General features: G+C 43.4%; 1 protein-coding gene across 7 annotated transcripts in view; it reads left to right on the top strand.

The window, feature by feature from the left end:
• The window catches only part of TNS3 (tensin 3), a 301,059-nt gene that overhangs the window by 117,409 nt on the left and 164,777 nt on the right, over positions 1-18,873 (top strand). For 5 of the 7 annotated variants that reach the window (XM_020811228.3, XM_020811227.3, XM_078377582.1 and 2 more), the window contains one exon: positions 12,549-12,587. The exons of the other annotated variants lie outside the window; for them this stretch is intronic. In XM_020811228.3, the coding sequence (XP_020666887.3) occupies positions 12,549-12,587 (39 nt within the window). The remainder of the gene's footprint in view (positions 1-12,548; positions 12,588-18,873) is intronic. 7 annotated transcript variants of the gene reach the window in all.

Below are 18,873 nucleotides of genomic sequence, written 5' to 3'. Positions count from 1 at the left end.
TCATGCAAGGCTCTAAGATAAAGGGATAGTGGTGTTTGGTAGCATTTCACAGGTAGTAATAATTCAAGACCTGTTTGATATTCAGTTTTTTAAAGCCTGGTTCTGTAAACAGCAACAATGATTAAAGGAAACAACAGCAAGAATGGCATATGGTAATGTACAGAATGACAGAATTTGTCTCTTATCTGAAAAAATGGGTCTGATTAGTTGGGAAGGAAAATATTAGTAGATAACATAATCATCACATTTGGTAATGGCTTAAGAAAACTTGGCTAGTACAGTGGTGCCTCGCTTAACGAGTGCCCCGTTTAACGAAAAAATCGCATAGCGATGGCTTTGTTGCCATCGCTTTTGCGATCGCACAACGATCTTGCCTATGGGGAAAAATCGCTTTGCGATTTTTCCCCATAGGCACCATTTTCCCCCAGCTGAGCGGCGGGAGCTTTGAAGCCCCGCTGCTCAGCTGGGGGAAAATGTCGGCAGTGGGCTGCGGCCTCGGAAGGACACCGAAGCCACCGTCCCCTGCCGACAATTCCCTTCCGAGCTCCGGGGACAGGCTGGGAGGTGAATCGGGAAGCTTGAAGCCTCTCCGCGCTGCTTACCCAGGCCGTTCCTGGACTTCCAGAAGTGTCCGGGAACTTCCAGAACCTAGGTGTCCGAGAACAGCCTGGGTAGGCGGCGCGGGGAGGCTACCGGCATCGGAGACAGGCTGGGGGGTGGACCGGGGAGCTTGAAGCGCGGGGAGGCTTCAAGCTTCCCGATTCACCCCCCAGCCTGTCCCCGCCGCTTAAAGCCTCCTTGCGCCACCTACCCAGCCCGTTCTCGGACACCTAGGTGTCCGAGAACAGCCTGGGTAGGCGGCGCGGGGAGGCTACCGGCATCGGAGACAGGCTGGGGGGTGGACCGGGGAGCTTGAAGCCTCTCCGCGCTGCTTACCCAGGCTGTTCCCGGACTTCTGGAAGTCCGGGAATGGCCGGGGTAGGTGGCGCGGGGAGGCTTCAAGCTCCCCAGTCCACCCCCTAGCCTGTCCCCGCTGCTTAAAGCCTCCTTGCGCCGCCTACCCAGCCCGTTCTCGGACACCTAGGTGTCCGAGAACAGCCTGGGTAGGCGGCGCGGGGAGGCTACCGGCATCGGAGACAGGCTGGGGGGTGGACCGGGGAGCTTGAAGCCTCTCCACGCCGCCTACCCTGGCCGTTCCCGGACTTCTGGAAGTCCGGGAACAGCCTGGGTAGGCGGCGCGGAGAGGCTTCAAGCATCGGGGACAGGCTGGGGGGTGGACCGGGGAGCTTGAAGCCTCTCCGCGCCGCCTACCCCGGCCGTTCCCGGACTTCCAGAAGTCCGGGAACAGCCAGGGTAGGCGACGCGGAGAGGCTTCAAGCTTCCCGATTCACCCCCCAGCCTGTCCCCGGAGCTCTGAAGGGAATTGTCGGCAGGGGACGGTGGCTTCGGGGTCCTTCCGAGGCCGCAGCCCACTGCCAACATTTTCCCCCAGCTGAGCAGCGGGGCTTGGATCCGAGCCGCGGCGGCTACCCCAGCCATGGCCAGACTCTAGGGAGTCCAGCCATGGCTGAGGTAGCCGCCGTGGGTCAGATCCAAGCCGCGGGGGGAGAGAGAAAACCGGATAATCCGTTCCAATTGGAACGGATTAACCGGTTTTCAATGCATTCCTATGGGAAATGGTGCTTCACATAACGATGTTTTCACATAACTTTTTTTTTCTGGAACCAATTAACATCGTTATGCGAGGCACCACTGTATTAATCTGTTGAAATGGGGGTCCAGCATTGTATATATTTTATATCAGCTGTTTCCCTCTGACTTCTTGTTTTGTAATTTTTTTCTTTTCCAGAATAGCTGCTTTCATATTTTGTAAAGGATGTCCTGGTATATTGGAATTATGTGAGACAGAATTCTAGTATTGTGATTTCTAATATCCAATTTTTGCTTATTAATTCTTTTGCGCAGGGATTGTCCTCTTTCCCCTACATAGAATACAGAGGGGCCTTGTTGGCAAATAATGCCATAGAACACATTAGTAGAGGAATAAGTGAAAGTGTATTTGATGTTGTATCATGTGCTTGTGTTATCAGAGTTAATGTGGGGGCAGAGCTGGCATTTGGCTTTGTTGCAACACTTTGTTATATCAGTGTTGTATAACTTGCTGAATGTCTGTAGTTGCTTAAGATTTTGGGGTTTTCTTTAAGCAAATATGAGCCTGCCATCAAGTGCTTTGGATAGTAACTTTTCCCTTCAACAATGCTGTGGTTAGAGGTGACTGATCCCCGTGTAGTTCAAAATCTATGTGTAACACTTATGCCACTCCAAATGTAACTACAAAGCATACACAGTTGATTAACACACACCTCCTCCAACCCATATCAGCCTCCCAGCATGCCCCGGCCACCATGTGGAATCATGCCAACCAAGCCTCCACCATCAGGATGGGGGAATCGCTGCACTGCTGACAACAGGGGCCTCAGGAAGTCCAAGACCCATGTTTCTTAGGCTATTTCCTGGAAATGAATAAGCAGCATAGTATTTATTGGACATTTATTTATTGAAATATTTCTTTCTTTACCGTGTACAAAGCAAATATTTCAGTTTCACTTATTACTTTAGTGGCATCTTGTGGTAGACAAAACTAGATAGTGACACATTATCTCCATGCATTAAGCAAAAGTATTTGTTCTCTCCATAGGCAGCGATTGCTTGATAATTGCACCCTTTTTTTGTTACACTGGTATAAAGAAAAGATACTTGTGTATCTTGACAATGATTTTGGCAGCCAGAATGCTCACACAATGGTCTCTTTTTCAGTTTGGAGCCTAATTTCAAGTGCATGCTTCATCACTATGCACTTTCTTTTGCAACTGATAAGAGGAAAAGTTTTTCTTTTTTCTTTTGAAAGGACAAGAGGGGCAATAGTATGTTCCTTTTTTTAAGGAATAATGCTGAGAGTTTCCTGCATTTCTGTTGTGCCAATGACAGAAATCATATGACTCTCCAGGTTGCTTCTGATTCAAGTGCTTTGTGGCATGTGGAAAAGAGAGAAGGGTGAGGCTTGAGGGTTCTTGCTTAACAACACAGCTCTGTTTACAAAGAAAAGGTGGAGGAGGTGGCAGTGGTGGAAAAGCTAGAGATAAGGAAGTGTATTGATTAAGAGAAGTAAGAGGAGGAAAAGGACAAGAAGAAAATAAGCTTCAGAGGCTCAGGTTTACTTTTATGTGAATATTTGCCAAGCCCTGAACCATGGCCTCAGAGAGAGAGAGAGTGGGACCTGGGGGTTGGCAGTGCCTACATGCATCCCCAATGGACCAATGGGGTCCAATGAATTAGGCAAGGAAGAAGGTGCCACTAAATAGGCAAGGAAGGAGGATGAGGGAGAATTACAGGCAAAGAGAGAAGAAGTGACATGGGGCTTGTGCAAAGTCTAGTAGGCTTTATTCTGGTCCCAAGTGGAGAAAAAGAGAGAGTTTAAATATGTGATACGGGCCTAATGTAGGCAGCTTGTTTATGTTGCCCTGGGAGGGAGAGCAGAGGGAGGAAGAATGGTTGTTCCTGCAGGCTCCAGTCCAGTCCTGGGTGGGAGAGAAGGAGGAGAAAGAGAACTGTACATGCACGTGGAATGGGGCTCACACAAGCACTGTACACAAATAGCTGCAAGGGGAAGGGGAAAAATAATCATCGGCCCATTCCCATTGGGGAGGGGAGAAGAGGGAAGGCATGAGAGAAAGAAAGGAAGGGGGGAGTGAGGTACAGGGTAAGTGTTGTCTGTGCACACTTGATCTGGATAGAATGGGGAGGACAACTGGTGCTAGCCCTGCAAGCCTCAAACCTCCTTGGGATGTAAGGATAAAATGGAAGTAAGATTCCTGTGTGTGATGCCTTGCTTTCATTGGGGAAAAGAAGAGAGATGAACATAACAAATAAACTCTCTCTCCATCCATGCCTTGCAGCGTTGTACCCATCCTATTCCTGTCACCTTTTCCTGTATCTAGTAGATTCAATAAAATGCAAGTTTTCCAGTAAAGGAAATAATGATCCAGTTGTAGTTGTGGGGAGGATGTTAACTTCCACCCTGTGTCTGTAGTAAAATTTTCCCCACTTTACAACCTTTTGTTTGTTATGTGCCTTTAAGTCAGAACTGACCTTAACAGGGCTTTGAAGGTAAGTGAGATACTTAAGTAGTGTTTTTATCAGTTCCACACCCCTAGTGAGCTTCCATGGCTGAGCAGGGATTCAGACCCAGGCTTGCTGAATCCTAGTCCATCACTGCAGGTGCTACCCCACACTAGGTATCTCAGCATAGAACTGTAAATGACTTCAAAAGGGGCAGGGAGAAAATTGAGCTCAACCTCCTGCCAAAGCAGGAAATGCATAGCTGACAGTTGGCCATCAAACCTGTGTTAAAACCTCTGAATAAATATGTGAAATACTGTATAACCCAGTACCTTCCAAGGCAATCTGTTCCTCTGCTGAATCCTTTTTATCATCTGGAAGTGAAGAATGTGCATAGAAATATAGTTTAAGAAATACACCAGGTGTTTCTTAAATCACAGTACCCATTCGTTGAGGTGGAAAAAAAAAGCAAATTGACAGGGCAAAACAAGTACAGTGGTACCTTGACTTACGAAATTAACCCATGTTGGAACGGCGTTCGTAAGTCGAAAAGTTCGTAAGTCGAAGCACCATTTCCCATTGAAATGCATGTGAATGGGATTAATCCATTCCAGCATTTCAAAAAAATACCAAAAATAAAAATATACAGAGCAAGTCCCATGCTGGGACTGCAAAGAAACAACAACAACAAAAAAGCACAAATCCAAAAACAAAACAACAGAACACAGCATACTTCTGTTTTCGGGCAAACCAATCACACATGTTCTAATATTCCTTTATGGCCATACTTTCTCCAAAGCAATTGTAGTATCTCCCTACTAATTTTATGTAGTTTGGTAGGACATAGGTGCCACCTATGGACTACTTTTAACATCATTTTTTAAAATTTTGCTGAAACTGTTTTGTATTACATTTTCCCCCCAAAAAGTTTTCTGGTATGTTAATGCTTAAATTTGTTTCTCAGTTTATCTTTGATCCTGTGCTACTACCATATTGCTTTTCCAGAATGCTTTTATAAATTAATGAAATTAGTCTTTTTCTCTTTTTATTATTCCTATCGATACAGTAATTTTCTATCTCTGTTAATGGTCTATTAGGTCCTGATTTCTTATACAGTTGAATTGCGACATTTCTTATCCAGATGAGTTGGTATTTCTGTGGTTTTTTCTTGTAACTGCCTAATTGTAATTGATTTGTTTGTTTGTTTGTTTGTTTATTTATTTATTTATTTATTTAATTTGATTTATACCCCGCCTATCTGGCCTATAAGGCCACTCTAGGCGGCTTGTATGTTTCCCTTGTACGTACATATCTTTTATTCTATAAATTCCTGTTTCCTCACAAAGATTGAACTGAAGATTTTTATCCTTAGATTTAAACTGTGGGTGTTCAGAACAAGGGCATAAGGGGAAAGAATTTTCATATTTCTTCTCCATATTCTCAGTGATTCTATAGTAAAAGGGTTTTGTAACTGAGTCCCATTTCTCGGCAACCTACATGTATATAAATGTAGCTTAATTGGAGTTGCTTTACCTTCCTCTTCCATTTGAACCCATTCAGGAGTTCCCTTTTCCTTTAAAAAGTTAATTACGTGTACTATTTGAAAAGCTCCATAGTATTTTATTAAATGTGGTATTGCTAATCCTCCTTTTATACTTGGTTGATATTTTACGAATTTTATGAATCTTATTGTTCTTCCTTCTCCTGCAATATATTTTTCATTTTTTATTTTTATTATTTGCCATAGTTTTACCTTTTTCATTGCTGGTTATAAGAGTATGTTTTGAAACAAAAATAATAATTTTGGTAAAATATAGGCTTTTATTGTCACTATTCTACCTAATAGTGATAAATTTAGTTTTTTTGGCTTCTTTATTTTCCCCTTATAGTTGCAAATATTGCCTCAATTCCTATACAATACTGTAGTTGATTTATGCTTTGTGTTAACCAGATCCTTAAATATCTCTTAAATATCTAAAACTAGAATAACATTGTTACAGCCAGCTATGATGTCTCCTGTCCTTCAAGGTTTTGGAGGGAGTTTAACATCCAATAGTGGGAGGAAGGCGGGACATCAGTGGGTGGAGCTGGGATGGATATATATTGGGGAAAGTGTGTCATGAAGGGGTTCTGTTTTAAGTTCTGCTGGAGCAGTTCTGTATCGAGTTCTGTGTGAGCTCTGTGTTCTGTAGGAACAAACATTTAGAGTCTGTTTATGCTAGTGCCTTGATTTAAATAGTCTCTTGTTTTATTTGTTTACCAATCCAAGTGTGTACCAATCAATAAATTTTAGTTCTTTTGTTTTTGAAATCCATTCCTGTCTGTGTGACTCATTATAGGGAATGGTTGGTGGCAGTCTACCTGAAGTGTGAGAGAGTGTTGATGTAGTGTAACAGGCCTCCTTGGTGAAATAGAGAAGGAGGTTGTTATATGATAAAGTGGTGCCAGCGTTGTGGGATTCGAAAAGATCCAGTGAAGCCTTGGCTGTGTTGTGCCCAGAGCAGGGGTTTTAGTCAGGGAAGTCTGAGTGAAGGTGTGGGTTACCTTCTAGGACGTGTCTCACGGGGAGAACGTCTAGTAGAGGCGCGCTGAAACTCAGACTGGGGACTAAAGATAGGGAAGCTCTGAGGAGACCTTTTGGCAGGAAAAGCGTCCCAAAAGGGCAGAGGCTGTGGTGTGGCTGGCCTGTCCTGAGTTTGTGTAACTCTGAGGGGGCAGAGCAGAAGCCAGGAGACAGCTACGCTGAGGGAACTTTCCATTTTGGACAGCAAGCCTAAAAAAGAGAGGCAGAGCTGTATATTTTACGATTGGTACCACAGACAGAGAAAAAGAGATTTTACTCTGTTTATTAAGAGGCCTAGCTGGAGGCTGAAGCCTGGCAACAGTAGCTAGCTTGCCAGTGCTGGTAGAGCAGTAACTGTAGAACAGACCCACTGACAGGAAAAAAAGTGTACCTTTTAAAATCAAGGCCTGTAAGTTGGAACAGAAGCCTGAGGGAAAATTATGCCTCTAACCCGCAGTCAGGTTGTGGAAATGGGGGACCAGGAAGACCCAACACTAGTGGATAATGGGTCTGAGGATGATTTTGGCTCTGTGCAAGGGGATATTGGTGGTGAACAGACAGCAGAATATAGGAAAATGCACTTAGCGTATCAACATGAACTTAGGATGAGGGAATTAGACTTAAGGGAAAGAGAGAGTCAGAGACAAGTGGAGGAGAGAGAGAGAGAGAGAGAGAAAGGCAAAGACAAATAGAGAGTGAGAAAATTGCTCTGGAAAAAGAAAAGATGGCATATGAGATCAGAAAACTTGAGTTGTTGAATCGAAATAACAATAATAACTTGAGTCCAGATGGTTCTGAGGGACGCCTGTCAAAGGCTGACCTGAAGAAATTCCCAGTCTATAAAAAGGGAGATTATCCTGAGGTTTTCTTTTCTCTGCTGGATAGAACATTTATAGATTTCTCCGTGGAAGAGTCGGAAAAAATGACCATTGTGAGGTCACTAATTAGTGGTAGCCTGGTGGAAGTCTATGCTGAGATGCCAGTCGAATTATTAAAAAATTACCCAGAATTTAAAAAGCTTGTGTTTGCCCGTCATGGCATCAACTCTGAACAGCTGAGACAGAAGTTCAGATCTCTCACCAGGAAACTTGATGAAACCTTTACACAGTTGGGTGCCAACTTGGTTAGATATTTGGATAAATGGTTGCCTCAGGAGGGGGTAGAGACATACCAGCAATTGAAGGATCTTTTAGCTTTAGAACAGTTTTATTCTATCCTACATGGGGACTTAAAATTTCACGTTAAAGAAAAGAGGCCTAAAACACTGAAGGAAGCCTCAGAAATTGCTGATTTTATAACCCAGATCAGAAAGCCCATATATTCTGAGGGAAAATATGGGAAGAAGGCAGGGGAAAGTTATGGTAGATTCTCTCAGGGACAGGTTAAGCGCCAGCAGGGTGGAGGTGGCCATGTTGAAGGGAAGTCCTCTGAACAAAAGCAGCAGAGATCTCAAGTTTTGGAGGGAAAAGTAAAATTTGATGATAAATATGCTGTGAATAACCGAAAATGTTATTTTTGCCAAGAAAAGGGGCATGTAATCTCAAACTGTGATAAACTAAAATACATAAAGGGAAATTTGCCTCAAAATTTGAGTGGAAATAAGCCAAAAGCTGTGTATTGTGTACAAAGGGATAAGGGAGCTTCTCCTCTGAAAGAGACTGTTGCCATAGCATCCCCAGCAAAACTTGATACATCCGCTGAGGGCTGCTCTGAGGAAGATGGCCCCCTAGCTGAAATCAAACATTGTCTTCTGGTTAGGACTAATTCCCAACTTTTTGAGACAGCTGGAGATCAGATTGGGATTTTAGATCATGAATATCTGGCCTTAAGGGACACCTGTTCTCACGTGACTTTGTGTCATCCGGATATTATTCCTACGGAGTGTATACTCCCCCATGGAACCCTGAAGATTAAAGGTATAGGAGAAGAGTTGATTACCCTGCCAATGGCTGAAATATTAGTGCGTTATAAAGGCTGGACGGGTAATTGGCGGGTCAGAATTTCATCGGAGGTGCCGGCAGCCGTGCTCGTGGGGACTGACCTGGCTGAACATGTTAAGAGGGTGTTAGTTCTTACACGTTCCCAAGACACCACAGAGACAGACAGGGGAGTTGCTGAGGTGAATGAGGAGAAAGCAAATGAGGGTAGACAAGGGGCAGCAGCAGTTACAATTGATTTGCCCAAGAGCAGTACCTTTTCAAATGAACAGAAAGAAGATATTACACTTAAAAATTGCTTTGAGAAGGTGACAGAAGCACAGTTATCACCTGAAACTCCAGAGAGGTTCCACATCAAACAGGGAATATTGTACATGGAGACACTGATGAATATCTCAAAAGGGGGAGATGGGATTAGAAGACAGATAGTGGTGCCAGCAAAATATCACCAGATGATCTTGGAGAGGGGACACGCTGACATATTTGCTGCACACTTAGGAGTAAACAAGACTAAGCATAGGATCATACAGAATTTTTATTGGCCTGAAATAGGGAAGCAAATTAAAGAGTTCTGCAGAAGATGCGATGTTTGTCAGAGACAGGGAAATAACCGCGACAGAACCAAAGCAAAGTTATGCCCTTTACCCGTGATCTCAACTCCATTTAAGTGCATAGGTGTGGACATTGTAGGGCCATTGCCCAAGGCCACAAAGAGGGGGAACAGATTTATTCTCACTATTGTGGACCATGCCACGAGGTATCCAGAAGCTATTCCCTTGAGTAACATAGAGACCAACACAGTAGCTGATGCCCTAGTAAATTATATGTCAAGGATGGGATTTGCTTCAGAAATAATTACAGATTTAGGAACAACGTTTACCTCAAAGCTCATGAAACGTCTATGGCAAATCTGTGGGGTCAGGCATACAGAAACCACCGCCTATCATCCGCAAAGTAATGGGTTAACTGAAAAGTTTAATGGGACCCTGATGAGAATGATCAGGGCTTACTTAGCAGAGAATCCAAACAATTGGGATCAGAAATTGCAGTCACTGTTATTCGCGTACAGATCTGTACCCCAAGCCAGTACTGGTTTTAGCCCATTTGAACTTCTGTTTGGGAGGAAAGTGAAGGGACCACTTGAGTTAATCAAACAGAATTGGGAACAGATCATAGAGGATGATTCCCAGGATGTAGTTATCTACATAGACACGCTGATGAAAGACCTGGTTAAAGGGTTTTGGCAGGTGAAGATTGATCCTAGGGATCAAGAGAAGACCGCTTTTTGCAGCCCTTTTGGTTTGTTTGAGTTCCGTGTCCTTAGTTTTGGCCTCAGGAATTCACCAGCTACATTCCAAAGGCTGATGGACCAAACCTTAGAAGGGCTTAGCGAGTTTACAGTAGCCTATATCGATGACATAGGGGTCTTCAGCAACACCTGGGAAGATCACCTAAGACACCTAGAAGTAGTACTGCAGAGGTTAGGTGCAGTAGGGCTGACAGTGAAAGCAAACAAGTGCCAGCTGGGTAGCCCAGAGATCAAGTATTTGGGTCATGTTGTAGGGGGAGGAGTAATCAAGCCCCTAGAAGCAAAGGTAGAGGCTATACGTGATTGGCCTAGACCCAATACAAAGAAAAGAGTCAGATCATTCCTTGGTCTGATAGGCTACTATAGGAAATTTATTCCTAGGTTCAGCGAGATGGCGGCACCGCTGACTGAGCTGACGAGGAAGAAAACCGATGACCGCATCCCGTGGACCAGCGACTGTGAGGAGGTGTTCCAGAAGTTGAAGGAGGCGCTAATCAACCATCCAGTGCTGCGTGCTCCAGACTTCGACCGGGAGTTCATCGTGTACACCGACGCATCCAGTGCCGGGGTAGGAGCTGTCTTGTGCCAAGCAGATGACATCGGAGACCATCATCCAGTGTCCTACCTTAGCAAAAGGCTGCAGAAAGGAGAGAGACACTTGGCGTGGAAAAGGAGTGTCTTGCGATTGTTTTTGCAGTTCGGAAATTATCGCCTTACATCTGGGGAAGACATTTTGTTCTTTGCACTGATCACTCCCCACTGAGTTGGTTAAAGACAATGAAAACCCACAACAGCAAACTGATGAGGTGGGCTCTGATGTTGCAGGAGTTCGACTTTGAGGTTAAGGTCGTCAAAGGGACAGCGAACTGTGTGGCTGACGCCTTATCCCGAAGACCAGAAGAATGAAGACACCGGATGGACAATGGACTGTGCAACTTGGCAAAAATGGTTGAAATGTTTCTAAACATGTGTTGTTTAAAATGTTGTTATGTGTTTGCATATGAAATGAATAACTTAAATATAGGTTGCATAGTCTAGGTAAGTGAATTGAAATAGAGGTAAGCTGGTAATGTGTTTTTTATGTTTTGTAATAATAAGTGATTTATGGAAGTAAGTATGTTTGTATTGCAATGTTAACCTGTTGATTTTGCTCCTGGTTGTTTTTGGGAGAAAAGCAATTTAGCTTTCCCCTGCAAAAACAACATATAAGGGGGGAGGTGTTACAGCCAGCTATGATGTCTCCTGTCCTTCAAGGTTTTGGAGGGAGTTTAACATCCAATAGTGGGAGGAAGGCGGGACATCAGTGGGTGGAGCTGGGATGGATATATATTGGGGAAAGTGTGTCATGAAGGGGTTCTGTTTTAAGTTCTGCTGGAGCAGTTCTGTATCGAGTTCTGTATCGAGTTCTGTGTGAGCTCTGTGTTCTGTAGGAACAAACATTTAGAGTCTGTTTATGCTAGTGCCTTGATTTAAATAGTCTCTTGTTTTATTTGTTTACCAATCCAAGTGTGTACCAATCAATAAATTTTAGTTCTTTTGTTTTTGAAATCCATTCCTGTCTGTGTGACTCATTATAGGCAATGGTTGGTGGCAGTCTACCTGAAGTGTGAGAGAGTGTTGATGTAGTGTAACAGGCCTCCTTGGTGAAATAGAGAAGGAGGTTGTTATAAACATAAATCTAAATTTGACATTATGTTAATTTTCTTTTGTTCTACTATAGGAATGTTTATACATAATTAATTTTTAGTCCTGTGTGCTGATTAACATATTTTTCTTTGTATAAAACAACACTTTTTCTTAAATAATTACACAAAAAATTGAGGATTGTTTTATATACGGAAGGCAGCTGCTTTTCCCTGCCATTTGCAAAGCTACGGGGCTTAGCAAAAAAGAAGGGAAGTCTCCCTTCTCATAAAGCAGCCGTGAAAGGACTGCATGATCACAGCCCTTTGATCCTGAAGCCCTTTCATGGCTGCTTTGAAACCCTCTATGAGGGTTTGTTTTAGGGATGTGATTAGACACTTCATATTATTTTGTAAGTCTCTTCTTAATTGTTTAATAAGCAGCTTCATCTCATCATTAGTTTCTTTCTATCCCTTTCACTTTTTCTTACCAGACTCCTCCAGTGTCCCAGTGGTGACTTCCAGTGTATTTACTTTTCGAAACTTCTTTGGTTTCCCCATATCTATCCAGGTCAAAATGTTTCCCTTTTCTATTTACTATAATCACACTTATCTCAATCTTCTTTTCTCAAGGCTAAATATGCCCAGTTCTTTCAGTCTTTCTTCATAGGGTTTAGTTTCCAGCCCCCTGATCTTCCTTATTGCCCTCCTCTGAAGTTGTTCCGGTTTGTCACCGTCCTTCTCGAAGTGTGGTATCTAGAATTGGTCACAGGATACAAATTGAGGTCTGACCAGTGCCAAATAGAAGGGAACCAGTACCTCAAAGGATTTTGAGACTATACTTTTGTTAATCTAGCCTAAAATAACATAGGCCTTTGGAATCTGAATATTTGTTTGTGCTGTTGTCTGTATTCTGAATGCTTGAAATTTCTTAGATGCTGTCAGAATCAAACTTGCCAAAATAATCTGCATTTTAATTTTCCCTTTTGTTGTCTCAGGTAGTGAAACCCTGCTTCCTTCCAGTCAACCATCCATTAGTAAGTATGTTTCAAAATAATACTCCTTCCACTGTATGATATCATATGTGGATTAAGGCACAAATATGCAGAACCTCTCAACCCAGCAGCCACTATGAAGATACACACATAGCTCTGCCAATGCTCATTAGAGTTCAGTCAAGAATCTCTAGATCTTGTTGTTTGCAGCAGTGTCCATTAGTGTAGCTGAAACCACCGTTAGCTCAGTAAGACACTTTCCATAGTGTAGACCTTTCATGTGGCTGCCTGGCAATCTGTACTGGCCCTTGGATCAAATGGGACAAGACCGCTGGAAAATCTCTTTGTTACTTTTCCCAAGTTAGCTCAGTCTTGGAGCACATGAAATGACTCGATAAGCTTCCATGTAATGTGTTGCACAGATGATCCTCTGATTAGATATCCAGGTCCATAAAGTATGCTCTATGCATACATAATTTTAGAAGAAAATTGTAGAGTTTGGGTTAACCCCCTTCCATGCCACTAAAATGTGGCAATGCACTAATTTGGCTCTAGGCCCTGCCCCCCCCCCCGCCAAAAAAAGGTCTTGAAGGCCACTTTTGTGTTATGTGCTTAACACACCTTTGTTACTGCTGGCAAGTAAATAGTCCCTGGCAGACTGTAACAGAGGGAAAAAGTCATGGTCTTTCACAGACATTCACAGATGTACAGTCATTAAGCAGATACTGTAATCTTCAACTAATCTGTATGATGAATCCATAACTGCATTGAAGGGTGCCAGACCTAATTCCTGGCCATTAACCTGTCTCTAATGTATTAGTCAGTTAACCAGAGACAATGAGATCCAATATATGTTTGTTTATCTGATAGCCCAGAAATCAAAAACCAATAGGATGAGACGTTTATTGTTTATTGGGATGGAAGGGAAGTTCCAGTGAGTCCCGCTGCTTGCTTCTAGGCTGCAGAGATTTTTTAATCTTCAGGTTTCCCAAAATCATGCTCCCCCTGAGTGAACATTATCAAGGGCGTTCCTCTAACACAAGGAACCACAGCCACGGCCAAAACCGCATCCAGTGTGGGGGCATTTTCAGCAGTATTCTGTCATTTTCAGCTGTCTCGTCAGCTAATCTATTCCATTCCCTGATACTAGGATCTTCCTCCTTTCCGTGTCTTAATCCCTCTGTTTTGTCAGAGCCCTCCAAAGGTATAGAGCACTTCAAATGCACAACAGGAGTCTGTATATATGTGAACTCTCTGGCCCTTAGCCAAACACAGGGCATGGGTCAAAGCTACCAATTCAGCTTGTTGGGCTGAGGTATAGGGTGCCAAAGGCAAAACCTTTACCGGGGCTAGGATAGTTACCAGTTACCACAGCATAGGCAGCCTTTTGCAAAATTACATGGGGAGTAGGGAGTAGGGTTGCTGGATTAAGACGCGTGCTTGTAACTAGCCAGAGTTCCAGGCTGTCTAAAAGCAATGCTTGAGATCTACTCAGCAAAGTATTTGAAAACCAGAGCCTTCCCTTTTGCTCCAACACAGTGGCCGCCACTGCTTGCAAATGCAAAGGCTTGCCTTTTGTCACTGTGTCCAGCAACTTCGACAGATAGGCAACTGACCTTTACCAGCTGCCAGTCCTCTGAGCCAGAACCCCAGCCTAGTGCCATTCCATCCTGCTCGTGCACAAACAGCTCAAATGGCTGTTCAGGATCTGGCCACCCCAGTGTTGGAGCATAGAGCAGCTGTTGTTTCATCAGTGTGAAAACCTTTTTTTATGCTCGGGGTGTTCTCCACCCTCTCTTTCCTGAACCCTTTAACACCTCATATAGAGGGCAAGCCAGAACAGAGAAATTTGTTATCCATATGATACAGAATCCCGCTATGCCTAAGAAGGTACACCATCCCCTTTTGTTATCTGGCAGGGGGACCTTACAAATGGTATTCTTGCTATCGTGTGTTAGGTGTCTCTGCCCTATAGAAATCAAGAACTCCAGGTGGCTTACCTCTGCCTTTGCAACTTGAGCCTTCTCCTTGGAGACCCTGAATCCCTCATACCCCAAGAAATTGAGGCATCTACATCCTGTATGATCCTGCATGGTTCTGTGGGATTCCATATGAAAAAAAATTCCTAGCACCTCCCCAAATGAGGTCAGTGAAATTTTTTTTTCCAGCCCTGTGGCAAGACCTGCCAGGAATACCTGCCCAAGGGGACATCCCTGTTGCCAGGGAACTCCTCTCAAACAAAAATGTGCCAAGAGTTATAAGCCAAGGGAATGGTGAAAAATGCGTCCTTTAAAGCTAAACTGCTAAAATATGCATGAGTGCCAGGGATCAGGGTGACCAAGGTATAGGGCAGTGATGGCAAACCTTTTTGAGCCTGAGTGCCCAAACTACAACACAAAACTGACTTATTGCATTCATAATGCCAACACCGAAATAAATCCTGAATACTGAGGCACTATCACTACTTCTGAGGTGAAAATGATGGAGCTGAGGTTGTCTTATTTGGGCACATCATGAGAAGACAGGATTCCCTGGGGGAAAAAACATTAATGCTGGGAAAGGTGGAAGGCAGCAGGAAAAGAGGAAAAACAAACACGAGATGTCCAGACTCCCTAAACTCCTTGAGTTTACAAGACCTGAGCAGGGCAGTTGAGGACAGATTGTTTTGGAGATTGGTCATTCATAGGGTTGCTATAAGTCAGAGGCAACCTGACAACACACAACAATAACAAAAAGATTCTTGCAGTACTTTTACAGTTTTCTTTAGGACACCAACACCTCAGTTTTTTGGGTAATCTGAAGCTGGAAATTAGAGTGTAAGTTTCTCTAAGTAAGTCTACACTCTAAAAGACTTTTTGTTTAAAACACCCAATAACTGAAGCTTCTGGGCAGCTTGCAAGAGTGAAAAAAATACACACACACACACCACACCCCCCCCCCACACACAAGTGCTTAGGGCTCAGCGGTGGGGGAGAAACTGAGGCGGGGTCCTCTCCCTTTTCATTTAGGCTGCCCATTTAGCAATGGATCATAGCAATTTCTGAGGGGAGAAAAGAGGAGCAACTCTTAGTTGCTCAAAAAGGCTTCATTTTCAAAAGCTTTCCCTTGACACCACAGAAGCTCCTGACTTTCCAGAGTCTTGCAGGTGTGTGTGCTGCCAGAAAAGAGAAACAGCTGTCCCTGTGTATGTTATTCATTTCCCTTCTCTCAGCCGCTTTTACTGAACAATAGGGAGGGAGTGGTTTCAAAATAAGATTCTTTTCAGAATCAGTTACAGCAAAACCTGTGAAAATAAGTAGTTTTCTTGCACCCCAATGGATTGCGTGGGTACGTCCTGGGTTGGGACAGAGTTTTCCAACTGCCTCAGGGGAAAAAGCAGGTGCAGTATGCTATAAGTGGCCCCTGTGTCCACACAAAATAATGAATATGGTTATCCCCCAATATTCATTCCCCAAAGAGGCTCGGGGTTGGAAAAAGGGGTTTGCCTCCAGGAATTAGTCAGTCCTCACGTTCTCTATTTCTTTCTGTCTCTATGTAAATCCAGCAAATATAATCCGTCCCTTCTTCCCTGCTCCCTCGGTCTCTACCTGTAGGTGTTGTTTCTTGTGTCCCATCCTCTTTCTCTTTCTTCCCATTCCTTCCAGAACTGGCCATGTGCATCCTAACTAAGACCTCTTTCTCCACTTCACTGCATAAATTCAGTATCAAAATTCTCCTTCCTCTTTCCTAATCTCTCTGTCTCCCTTGGGTACTGGTTTATCAATTCTCCCTCTACCCACTGTAGCTCTTCAGGCTCTCTGTGTCTTCTATCTCCTTCCACTGTTTCTCTCCTTCTCTTGCACTGATCTTTTCCTCCTCTGCTTGTTCCAACAATACCTCTACTGCCTGTCATCCTCCCATCTTGCTACACTTTCCTTGCTCCATTTCTCTGCCTCCTCCTGCTGCTGCAGCATGATGCTACGCCCCACATCAGGCCAGCATGGGCAGAGGCATCAGCATGGCTCGCATGCCCGCAGCGAGAGCTCTGCGTGCCACTTGTGGTACGTGTGCCATAGGTTCATCATTGCTGGTTTAGACAATAGTCAGGGAAGTGATTGATCTCTTCCTGAAAAAAATTGCAAGCCACCATTCTGGCCATCTGAGAAGGTGAATCAATGATTTCTTCCCCTTTGACTCATATGGTGGAGATGCTTCCTTCTATATAGAAATAGGGAGTGCAGGGGTTCTCTTTGGGGTTAGGAAACTCGCAGTGAGAGGCGGCAGTACTGCCTCCTCCTGAGGTTGCTGAATAGGGGAGAGAGGAAAGTCATCTCCCTCGACAATCTTGGCTTTTTCACAGATTACTGGGTAAATGGCTAAAGATGGAGAGATTGGACGGAGGGGGGAACTAGAGGGGATGATTGCTGATTGTCTTTTACCTGGGAACTCCAGGCTTTTGGGCAAGCTGGTCTTGTTGCAGGCAGCCACCAAATCTCATTGTTTAGAGAGATTCAGGAAGAGGGAGGCAAAAAACAATTCTTCAGTTTTGGAATTAGATTCTAGGTATTTCATTGTGTAAAAAATAGTCACAAACCTCTGCAGAAGGCTAGTGAGGTAAAAATGTTTTTTTTTAATTAACAACTTGGGATAAGGTAAGGGATACAGAAGGTAAAGGGGGTTATGGGGGGAGAAAAAAGGAGGGGGAAAACACAAAATGTACTGACATAAGTATCTGTAAATAATATCAAGGGATTCAGTTTGTTTCTAATCTGATATGATTGATCAGTCTTTTGTTTTTAACAGAAGAAAAATTATGGTTGGAAAGCTGCATGTTATGTTTCTTTCAAATTACTAATTATAATATTTGGAATGTGAACTGTTTTTTTTCTGTGTGGATAATAAAAACCACAAGAAAATTCCATACATAACTGCCTACACTGAGTATTTCAGCATTTTAAAAAATGTGAGCAATTACTTTAAAAAGACTTTTTTTAAAAGTGGATTTTATAAAAGCTCATGTGGCCTCAGTGATCTGTTTGTGGGTGTGAGAGAAATCCACATATTTGCAGGATAATTGGTATACGTTATTGGTATAGCTTCTGAGCCCCAGTGGCTGAACCAACACTTGCTGGTGTTTCTTTTCCAGAACCACCTTCATTGTGTAGGATTTTACCCCGCATAAGTTGGACTAAATCAAGATTATGATTTAGGGTATAAAACCTATTCAGTCTCAAAGGGATCCACTGACAATTTGGGGATCAGGGACCGCACATGTAGACACACCATTGTGTGTTTGTACATGTCTGTTTGTATACATAACATTCATGGCTATACATTAAAATCCCCTCTCCTGTCTCAGTGGAAATCCATCTCTTCCTCTACTGACAAAAAAGCAATCAATACTAGGATCCCTTGGGAATGAATATACAGCTCCCATTCCTTCCCAGTTATTCTGAAACAGATTCTGCTTTTTTTTTTTTTTTTTGCTGCTTGCAATAGCAGGGAAAGAATATTCTATATGAATTTCAGAAATTACTGAGGAGAGAACATTGATAGCAGTGGGTGGGGGGGTGCTCATGGAGGCACACTTCAAGGGCTATACATTGTGTAGCCTGCTGCAAAATTCTGTTAAGCTTTATCCTGCATGTTGGTCTGTTGCCTTGGGGTTGATACATATGAGTGTCTCTCATATGAGTGTCTCTCATATGGATTTTAAGGGATTTCATTTGGTCACCGCTTCCAGTCCCCTGCATGGGAGCAATTTTAATGTTATGCAGGTAATTTAGCTTATGCAGTCATCAAATGAACTTTTTACATGACTATATCAGTTGTAAATCAGATGAAATGCAGACATGGTTTCATACTGTGGAAATAATTTGCAGTTCCTGTTCAGTGCTTAGTTTTGTTTGAGGCATGCTGTGTGGTAGACTTTTGCGGGTGAACTTTTGCAAAAGTAATGCATAGAGCAGAGATTTCCCCACTAGTAATTGGAGCTCCCCCACCCCTGTGACTTAAAATAGAAGACACACAGTGTTATGCCTCAAAAGATACAAGTCATTTTTGGTTTTGTTTTGTTAAATAGTGTGTTTTTTTACTGCCCATTGTGGTGACTTCCTCCCAACCAAACTCTACTGAATTTCTTATGGTTCATCAGTGTATTTTGGCACACAGTTTGGAAGAAGGGTTGTATTTGACCTCCGAGTAGGTGGGTTGTATTTGATCTCTAGGTAGGTGGGACTCGTCAGCCTTGGAAGGAAGCCCATCTAGGAGAAGGAAAACTCCGACTTCAAGCCTCCACTGCCTTGTGGCTATAGCCACCAATGGAAAAGGCTTCAGGAGTTAACCTTGA

This window comes from Pogona vitticeps, chromosome 6, assembly GCF_051106095.1.
Source record: "Pogona vitticeps strain Pit_001003342236 chromosome 6, PviZW2.1, whole genome shotgun sequence".
Classification (NCBI taxonomy): domain Eukaryota; kingdom Metazoa; phylum Chordata; class Lepidosauria; order Squamata; family Agamidae; genus Pogona; species Pogona vitticeps.
This window is presented reverse-complemented; position numbering and strand designations above follow the sequence as displayed.